The sequence below is a fragment of the Bison bison genome, unplaced genomic scaffold (genome assembly GCF_000754665.1).
Source record: "Bison bison bison isolate TAMUID 2011002044 unplaced genomic scaffold, Bison_UMD1.0 scf7180017864072, whole genome shotgun sequence".
In the NCBI taxonomy this organism is placed as follows: Eukaryota; Metazoa; Chordata; class Mammalia; order Artiodactyla; family Bovidae; genus Bison; species Bison bison.
Genome location: NW_011494644.1, coordinates 6,120,266 through 6,130,426, shown reverse-complemented (window position 1 = coordinate 6,130,426; position 10,161 = coordinate 6,120,266). Strand labels below are relative to the sequence as shown.

The 10,161-nt window shown below is 40.6% G+C and overlaps 2 protein-coding genes across 2 annotated transcripts in view; one reads left to right on the top strand and one right to left on the bottom strand.

Moving 5' to 3' along the window:
- Positions 1-7,531, bottom strand: part of DCTN5 (dynactin 5 (p25)) — a 30,880-nt gene extending 23,349 nt beyond the window's left edge. Inside the window, exons 1-2 of the mRNA XM_010837208.1 lie at positions 7,376-7,531; positions 6,535-6,603 (exon numbers count right to left, since the gene is read on the bottom strand). Coding sequence (XP_010835510.1) covers positions 6,535-6,603; positions 7,376-7,423 — 117 coding nt within the window. The 5' untranslated portion in view covers positions 7,424-7,531. The remainder of the gene's footprint in view (positions 1-6,534; positions 6,604-7,375) is intronic.
- A 63-nt stretch (positions 7,532-7,594) lies between these two features.
- Positions 7,595-10,161, top strand: part of PALB2 (partner and localizer of BRCA2) — a 24,924-nt gene continuing 22,357 nt past the window's right edge. Inside the window, exons 1-2 of the mRNA XM_010837209.1 lie at positions 7,595-7,855; positions 9,998-10,057. Coding sequence (XP_010835511.1) covers positions 7,781-7,855; positions 9,998-10,057 — 135 coding nt within the window. The 5' untranslated portion in view covers positions 7,595-7,780. The remainder of the gene's footprint in view (positions 7,856-9,997; positions 10,058-10,161) is intronic.

Genomic DNA, 10,161 nt, shown 5'->3' with positions numbered 1-10,161 from the left:
CCACAGTTCAAAAGCATCAATTCTTCGGCACTCAGCTTTCTTTATAGTCCAACTCTTACATCCATACATGACCACTGGAAAAACCATTGCCTTGACTAGACGGACCTTTGTTGACAAAGTAATGTCTCTGCTTTTCAATATGCCATCTAGGTTGGTCATAACTTTCCTTCCAAGTGTTGCACTCAATATGTCAGCAAATCTGGAAGACCCAGCAATGGCCACAGGACTGGAAAAGGTCAATCCTCATCCCAATTCCCAAAAAGGGTAGTACTAAAGAATGTTCTAACCATCAGACAATTGCACTCATCTCCCACGATAGTAAGGTCATACTTAAAACTGTGCCTGCTAGGCTTCAGCATCATGTGAACCAAGAACTTCCAGATATTCAAACTGGGTTTAGAAAAGGCAGAGGAGCCAGAGATCAAATTGCCAACGTTCACTGAATCATTGAGAAAGCAAGGGAATTCCAGAAAAACATCTACCTCTGTTTCATTAACTATGCTAAAGCCTTTAACTGTGCAAATCATAACAAACTGTGGAAAGCATGGGAATACCAGACCATCTTATTAGTCTCATGAAAAACCTGTATGCAGATCAAGAAGCAACAGTTAGAACCCAATAAGGAACAAGTGGTTGGTTCAGGATTGAGAAATAAGTACGACAGGGCTGTCTGCTACCACCCTGTTTCTTTAACCTATATGCTGAACACATCATGAGAAATACTGGATTGGATGAATAACAAGCTAGAAATAAGACTGCTGAGAGAAATATCAACAACCTCAGACATGTGGATGATACCACTCTAATGGCAGAAAGTGAAGAGGCTAAAGAGCCTCTTGATGAGCGTGAAGGAGCAAAGTGAAAGAGCTGGCTTAAAGCTAAATATTAAAAAAAACTAAGACCATGGCATCTGGCCCCATTCAGATCAGATCAGATCAGATCAGATTAGTGGCTCAGTCATGTCCGACTCCTTGCGACCCCATTACTGCCTGACAAATGGAAGGTGAAAAGGTGAAAGTAGTGACAGATTTCCTCTTCTTGGGCTCCCAAATCACTGAGGATGGTGACTGAAATCAGAAGACGACTGCTTGTCAGCAGGAAAGCTATGACAAACCTAGACAGTGTGTTGAAAAGCAGAGACATTACTCTGCTGACAAAGGTCCGTATAGTTAAGGCTATGGTCTTTTGCAGTGGTCACGTATGGATGTGACAGCCGGACAGTAAAGAAGGCAGAGCACCAAAGAACTGATGTCTTTGAACTGTGGTGCTGGAGAAGACTCCTGAGAGTCCCTTGGATAGCAAAGAGACCAAACTGGTCAATCTTAAGGGAAATCAACCCTAAATACTCATGGGAAGGACTGATGCCGAAGCTAAAGCAGTATTTTGGCCACCTGATGCGAACAGCTGACTCACTGGAGTCTCTGATGCTGGGAAAGATTGAGGGCAGGAGAAGAGGGTGTCAGAGGATGAGATGGCTGGATGGCATCACTGATGCAATGGTCATGAACTTGGGCAAACTTCAGGAGATGGTGAGAGACGGGGATCTGGCGTGCTACAGTCCATGGGGTCGCAAAGAGTCAAACACAATGGGGCGACTGAACAACCACCACCACCACCACTCCTCTGCTAGAGAATTCCTCTCTTGGTTTTAAAAGCTATCTTCTTTAAAAAAAAAAAAGCTATCTTCTTCAACCTTAGAGAGATGTCTATTTCTAGTACATAATTCTTTCATCTAAGATTTTTAATTTACTTCAATCATTGTTTTCTGCTTGTGTTTCCATCTACAATCAGAGAAAATTACTTCTTTTTCTTTTATAAGAAAGCAGAGTATCAAGAGTTCTGGGTATCTGGTAATGGCCGTTACTGTTTCATTGTGTTTTAAATAAAGACAACAATCTTAATTTGGAAATAAAGAAAATCCATATAAGTCCCTCAGTCAGCCTAAATTACATTCGCACTGAAGAAGCAAACACAAAAAACATAAGAAGGAAATGATATCACAGATGGTCAAAGAGATTGAGCAAGAGGAATTCAAATTCTGGTTCCTATCTCAGAAGAACGGAGCTAAAGAGAAGTCAGATGAAAAATAGGGGCAAAAGGGTGTTAAAATGAAAGGAAGTGCCTTAAAAGACCTTAAAGGGAGAAAAACAGTGCTAAAGCAGAGTTCACTGAACTCAACAAGGACAAGGCAGAGGTGGCAAGCTGGAGATCTAAGGTTGCATCTAGAAACCATTTTGTTTAGCCCTTTAGTCATTTTTATCATTTAAACTAGAGGCTATTTAAATAGTAGGGTATTTTACATTTTTTTTTAAATCCAGACTTCCAGTGTGGGACAGTTAGAAGCTCTGGAAGTATATGTCTGCATTCCCATGTAGCAACAACAATCCACTTGAGCTTAGCTAGGTCCTGCATTCTCCAATTCACCAGGCCCCACCGCTCTCTCTGGTTTATACTAGTCCTCTTTACTCATGTAAACCCTGTTTCTCCCTGCAGGCACTGGGACACCTGATACAAGGGCTTAGGAAAACAGAAATGTCTAGGTTCTGAAAGGGACAGGGGCTGCGGAAAAACAAAACAAAACAAAAGATTGTTCATAATAACAAAACACTGGAAACAAAATAACTATCCACCCATCAGATCAGATCAGATCAGATCAGTCGCTCAGTCCTGTCTGACTCTTTGCGATCCCATGAATCGCAGCACGCCAGGCCTCCCTGTCCATCACCAACTCCCGGAGTTCACTCAGACTCACGTCCATCGAGTCAGTGATGCCATCCAGCCATCTCATCCTCTGTCGTCCCCTTCTCCTCCTGCCCCCAATCCCTCCCAGCATGAGACTCTTTTCCAATGAGTCAACTCTTCGCATGAGGTGGCCAAAGTACTGGAGTTTCAGCTTTAGCATCATTCCTTCCAAAGAAACCCCAGGGCTGATCTCCTTCAGAATGGACTGGTTGGATCTCCTTGCAGTCCAAGGGACTCTTAAGAGTCTTCTCCAACACCACAGTTCAAAAGCATCAATTCTTCGGCGCTCAGCCTTCTTCACAGTCCAACTCTCACATCCATACATGACCACTGGAAAAACCATAGCCTTGACTAGATGGACCTTTGTTGGCAAAGTAATGTCTCTGCTTTTGAATATGCTATCTAGGTTGGTCATAACTTTCCTTCCTCAGCGATCAATGCAAAGAAATAGAGGAAAACAACAGAATGGGAAAGACTAGGGATCTCTTCAAGAAAATCAGAGATCCCAAAGGAACATTTCATGCAAAGATGAGCTCGATAAAGGACAGAAATGGTATGGACCTAACAGAAGCAGAAGATATTAAGAAGAATACACAGAAGAACTGTACAAAACTGTACAAAAAATATCTTCACGACCCAGATAATCACGATGGTGTGATCACTGACCTAGAGCCAGACATCCTGGAATGTGAAGTCAAGTGGGCCTTAGAAAGCATCCACCCATAGAAGAGGGGATAAATGGAATTGTACACAACAGTGAAAATGCATAAATCACAATGAATCTTAGAAACAGGAGTTGAGAACAATGTTACTTAGTAAGTGTAATGTCATCATTACAATAATTGAGTGTAATAATAGTAAGTCACAGAAAACCAAGTACAGCTGAACAAAATGTATTACTTAGAAATACATATGTATATGGTGGGGCTTCCCACGTGGTGCTAGTAGTAAAGAACCCAGAAGCCAATGCAGGAGACATAAGAGATGCAGGTTTGATCCCTGGGTCAGGAAGATCCCATGGAGGGATCACTCCAGTATCTTGCCTGGAGAATCCCATGGACAGAGGAGCCAGGTGTGCTACAGTCCATAGTGTCACAAAGTGTTGGACACGACTAAAGTGACTTAGCACGCATACATGCATGTATATGGCAAAAAAAAAGTTTTCGAAAAATAAAGAATTTGTAAGACAAAAAATTCAGAATGGCGCTATCCTCTTGGAAGGAGGAAAGAAATAAGAGAGAAACTTCAGGTTGTACTGTATTATTATGCATTGATTATGTTCCAGTTATTCAGCTGGGTGGTGGGTTCATGGTGTTGATGCAATTTTTATGCTTCATAATATATATATCATACATCAGTCTCCTGTGTGCACCAAATATTGCCAAATAAAACACCTTTCACAAAAGAAATAGAAGATCCCAGATAACTAAAACAATCTTGAAAGGAAGACTCATCTTTCCTGATTATAAAATTTTCTACAAGGCTACAATAATGATTAAGTACAGATGATTTCCTGTAAGGATGACCAGACCATTCAATGGGGAAAGAACAATCTCTTCAACAAATGGTGCTGGGACAAGTAAATTTCCACACAGTAAGAATTAATTAAATAGGATCCAATTTCACATTATATGCAAAAATTAATTAAGTTTAATTTAAACAAAAAATTAGCTTAAAATGAATCAAGACCATTTCAATAAAAGTGTTAAAATCACAAACTCTTAGAAGAAATCACAGGAGTAAATCTTCATGATCTTGGGTTTGGTAAGGATTTTTAGATATATGACATCAAAAACTTAAGCAACAAAAGAAAAAAATAGATAAACTGGACTTCATCAAAATTAAAAACTCCTGTGCATCAAAGAACATTATCAAGAAAGTAAACACAATCTATAGAATGGTAGAAAATATTTGCAATCATAAATCTGACAAAGATTTAATATGGACAACATATAAAGAAATACAACTCAACAACAAAAAGGCAACACAGTTTTAAAATGGTCAAAGGACTGAATAGACTTCTGCCCTCAGATGTGCAAATGGCCAATCAGATGAAAGATGCACATCATCATTAGACAATAGGGAAATGCAAATCACACTACTGTATACAAAAGATAACTAATAAGAACCTACTATACAGCACAGGGAATCTATTCAGTACTCTGTAATGACCTATACAGGAACGGAGTCTAGAAGAAAATGGATATATGTATACGTATGGCTGATTCACTTTGATGTACAGCATAAATTAATACATTGTAAATCAATGATACATCGATAAAAAATGAACTTTAAAAAAACACAATGAAATACCTTTCATACTCACATCCAAGAAAAAGAGAAAATAACATGTTTGTGAGGATATGGAGAAACCGGTACTCTCTTGCATTGCCATGGGATTGTAAAATGGTGCAACTTGACAGTTCTTCAGAAAGCTAAAAAATGGAACTACCATATGACCCAGCCACCTCACCTCTAGGTATATACAAAAATAATTGAAAATAGCAACTCAAATAGATCTTTGCATGCCAATGTTCATGGCAGCATTACTCACAAAAGCAGAATGGTAGAAACAATCCAAACGTTCATCAACAGATGAATAGATAAGATGTACATAGACACAGTGGAGTATTATTCAGTCATCAAAAGAATAAAATTCTTATACTTGGATGTGTCTTTAAAATATAGTACTAAGTGCGATAAGCCAGTCCAAAGAATGACAAGTATTGTATAATTCCACTTAAATGACATATCTAGAATAGGCACATTCATAGAGACAGAAAGTGGATTGAGGTTACCAGGGCCTGGGAGAAGGGAATCGGAGCTGTTCCTTACAGAGTTTTTGTTTGGGTGATGAAAAAAGTCTAGAAATAGATATAGTGGTGATGACTGCACAACACTGAGGAGTTTTAAGTATATGATTACATTAATTACAAATTAATTTTGTATTAATTTGTCATTAATTACATTAATGTCATACAAATGTCAATGAATCATACACTTAAAACTCCACATACTTGCTAATGAGTCAGATGGAGTTAATTCAATTTTCTAATTTGGTGCAGAAACAGTGCATCTATAATTATTAATTATATTTAACTACCAAACTATATTTCCATTAAATCTCATGGTATAGAGACAGTAATAGAGACAGTAATTGTGTCTGTACTGAAAATATCTGTGATCTTTTGACTATAGTGAAATTATTTTACCTCTAGAAGTTAGAGATTTAATACTTCAAGGAAAATTGAGTGTTCCTAATGGCAGGAAGAAACTATGGACTTCAGTTTTTGTCAAGCTCAAATATACCTTGATATTTTCTCTGGTTCTTAAGTGTTCTAAGCCTTTCACATTCCATTTTTCAAAAGGATTTCATATTTCAGTTATCTTTCCTAATTCTCAAATTAAGAGTTTTGATTAATAATGAACCATTAATTAGTAAACGGATAATTATATCAGTATCACTTTAGTTTTTACAATAAAACTTATGTTTTGTGTCCTGTAATGTAGAACACACTACAATACTATATAATAATTTCAGTTCTGGGTGATGAAAAAAAAGCCATTGTATTTTATTCCTGAAATAACAGGAAAAAGGCTTTCTGCTGCGTCCATTTACTGAATCTTTTTTTGTATCCAATAAATCCAAGTTGGAGAATTCTTTTTAAAACAGAATTTTAGAATGTACATCAATAAATAGGAGACATGGCAACATTTCATCTGCCTTGCTGATTTGATAATGAGTGGAAAGAAAGCAGAAATATGCATCTTGGGGCTGACTCTGTCCCTTACCTTGCCATTAAGAACAATGTTCTGACTTCCACACAACACAGACTGGCGACTAACTTTGTTCCCAGATGCCTGAAAGAAAACAGAGGTGAGCAAAATCAGTGGATTCTAGGCTACAAATTTCCACCAAGAAAGCTCATATTGCAGAGAACAGGACTTGAGATGGGTGAAGTCTGCAATGGAATGAGTCCAGAATATCAAAAATGCAAGGATGAATCAGGAAACTAGGGATTCAAGGAACAGATCCAGAAGTTGTATGTGGTACATACATAGGCTAGCAGCAGCAGACATGAATTGAGTCTCATTTCTATACTTCAGTTTTACAGACCTAAAACCAGGATAATGACTTTACCAATATCAGAGTTGTGAGAATTCAATGAAAAGATAAGAGTAATGCGGATTGAGCACTAAACCCATTTCGAGCAATTTACATACATCATGTATTGACTATTAAAAAAAAAACACACAAAAAAAAAACCAAAAAACGAATAACAGTCCTCAGCACATAGTAATAAATCACCACATATTAGTTTAACCAAAAAAAAAAATTTTTTTTTTTACAAGGCCTGAAGCCCAGAGCTGTAATCAGTATCAGAATGAATGAGACTTGTCCTGCTTTCTGGAAGGCATTTTATCTCTACGAGGAAATCAGGAGTAGATTAAAATAAAAAAAAAGCCTAAACTGACCATGCAAGGAATAAATAACAAAACCAGACTATACGTGAACTCTCATTAGGTAATCTCGGACTAACGCCGAAAGAACCAGGGGTGGGGCAGAGACAGGACGGAGGCCTCAGAGAACGCAGGCTTGGAGAGGGGAGAGCAGATGTCTGGACACGCGCACCGTTTCGATGTACTCGGACTTGTTGTAGAGCAGCTCGCCCAACTCCATGACCACCAACTCCTAAGCCCAGCTCTGGCTCCTGTCAAAGTCCGTCCGCCGGTCTTTCTGACTGGAACTCAGGCAACTTCCGGCGGCTCCACCACTTCCGCTTTGGGAGGCTGGGGTTATCATCCATAGTTCGGTTCTCCGCTAGGCGGCCTCACTCCACTGCTCTGCCGTCTCCGATTGCGCGTGCGCAGGCCGAGCGGCGGCTGTGATTGGCCAGGTTTGTTGGCGCGCCCGTGCGGCGTGGGCTATTCGACCCTGTGTTGCAGTGCTCCCGGGCTCCTCAAACCTTCCCCGGGGTGCCTTGGGGCCCAGGGCCAGCCGGGCTGTTTTTGTCCGCACGCCTGGGGCCAGCGACGAATGCTCTTTTTGTTGGCCGCCGGTCAGATGGAGGAGCCTCCTGGGAAAACCCTCAGCTGTGAAGAGAAGGAAAAGGTGCCGGGGATGCGGGAAAGGTTGACTCAGATTTTGACCCCCTATCCCAGGATTTTAGGCTTGTCTTTGCTTCCTTTGACCGTCCAAGGGCGGCAGTGACCTCTAACCTACGCTTTTCTCTGGATTGAGGGGGCACAGGAAGTTAAAGTGTGGGAGAGAGCCGTGCTCCCTTAGTGGCGTTTAAAGAACAAATTTTCTTTACAGCAGAAATGCGAATGTACAAAATGTAAAACTGTAGATAAAGCTAAGGTCCCCTTTGACATCTTCCCCACCCCACCCTGCACACTCTCAGTTTTGGCTTCTCCCACCCCGGCCCGTTAAGTAAATCTCAACCATCTGGACTTCAGATATTTTTGAGTGCCTGTGTGTGCATGTTGGGCGGGTGGTGGAGGTGTGGAGGGGCGTGTTTGTATTCTCTTAATCACCAAAGAGTAGTTATGTATTTTGGAGGAAGGTGAATGTTCATAAATGGTATGATCTAGATGGTTCTGCAACTTCCGTTTTGGTTCTCCGTGTTTAAAATCCACATGAGTCCTTGTTTGCTCCTGCTTCTGTCGTGTCCGACTCTTTGAAACCCCCTGGACTGTAGCCCTCCAGTCTCCTCTGTTCATAGAAGTTTTCTGGCAATAATACTGGAGTAGGTTGCCGTGCTCTCCTCCAGGAGATCTTCCCAACCGAGGGATGGACTCTGCGTCATGTTTACTTACCTTTTTTAAAATTATTTTTTAAATTCTGTATAGTATCCTACAAATGGAAGTGGCATCTTTTCTTTACATGTTTCTCTGCTGAGAGCCTTTTGTTTGCAGGTTTTCTTTCTACGACAGTGCTGCTCTGACTGTCCTTATACATGCCAACTTGTGCTTGTGCCAGCAGACGTTGTGGTTTTTAAAAAATATTTATTTATTTGGCTGCCCCCCTCTTAGTTGTGGCACATGGGATCTCATATCTTCCTTGAGGCATGTGGGATCTAGTTACCTGACCGGGGATGGAACCCAGCCTGCTGCATCGGGATGGCAAAGTCTTAGCCACTGAGCCACCAGGGAACTGACAGATGTTATTAACGTGAATGTATCTTGCACTGGCTCTTCAAGCATGGTGCTAAAACTCTTCATTCACCATAACTCATCCGTCCTCTCATCCCAGCCTGCCTTGCAGTGGTGGTGGAAAAGTTCACTTACAAATCAACAAGGTAATTCTCAGATGGTGATAAGGGTGGTGATAAGTACGAAGCTGTGAGAAGAGGTTACAAGCACAGACCCTAGAGCCAGACTGCATGGTTTGAGTCGTGCTGGTTTTAAATTGTGTGATCTTGGACAAATTGCCTTCCCTCTGATCTTTCCAAAGCTAGCTCTTTCCTCCATCAGGTTGGAGCTCATATGGTATTCCTCAGAAATGCTTCCCTGGCCACTGTCTCTAAAGTATTCCATTCTCCTGCATCCCAGACACCCTCCCATCACTCTGTTTGTCTAGGTATTGATTACCACATGAAATCATCTTATCTGTTTGTTTTCTTACTATCTGTATCCCTCACTGTATGTAAGCTGCCTACAAGCAGTGTCCTTGACCCCTTTGTAGATGTAGCACCTGGAACTATTACCAACATAGTGGGCATCAGTTATTGTTCTTGGTGCTGGAGATACCTGGATCAATAACTGACTCATAAGTTGAATGACTGTCTGAGGATGATAGCCCCTGCTACCCTCAAGGATCTCACAGTGAGGTAGGAGGAAACAGAGAAGTGAACAGACAGTATGTATAGTAAGTACTGTGATAAAGCAAGCACAGAGGAGAGGTGGAGTCCTAACTTGGATTTGGAGAAGGACTTAGAAGTTTAGAAACTTCCCTAGAAGTTTCCCTCAAGAAAATAAATCTAAACCGAGGCTTCAGGAATCAGTAGGAATTAGCAAAGTAAGTTGGGGAGAGTTGCTCCAGGTGATAGGAACAAGTTAGGCAGCGATGCATTAGAGAACTTGATGTTTTGTGAGAACTGAAAGTAGAGTAAGGCAGTGCTGCTTCCTCCCCACCTCCAGCTGAGGGACCTGCTGACCACTGCACACTGGTATCCAATAGGCCCTGCATCCCTTCTCTCTAATGCCTTCTTTCCCACCTGCTCAGTTTTTTTTGGTGTTTTTCCTCTTCCAGTTGAAAGAAAAATTAGCATTCCTGAAAAGGGAATACACCAAGACATTGGCCCGCCTTCAAGTAAGTAAAATCACATTCTCTCAACTTGGTGTTAATGCCACAAAGTATATAAAGACAGCTCTTTATTTATTTATTTATTTATTTATTTATTTTTTTTTTTTTTT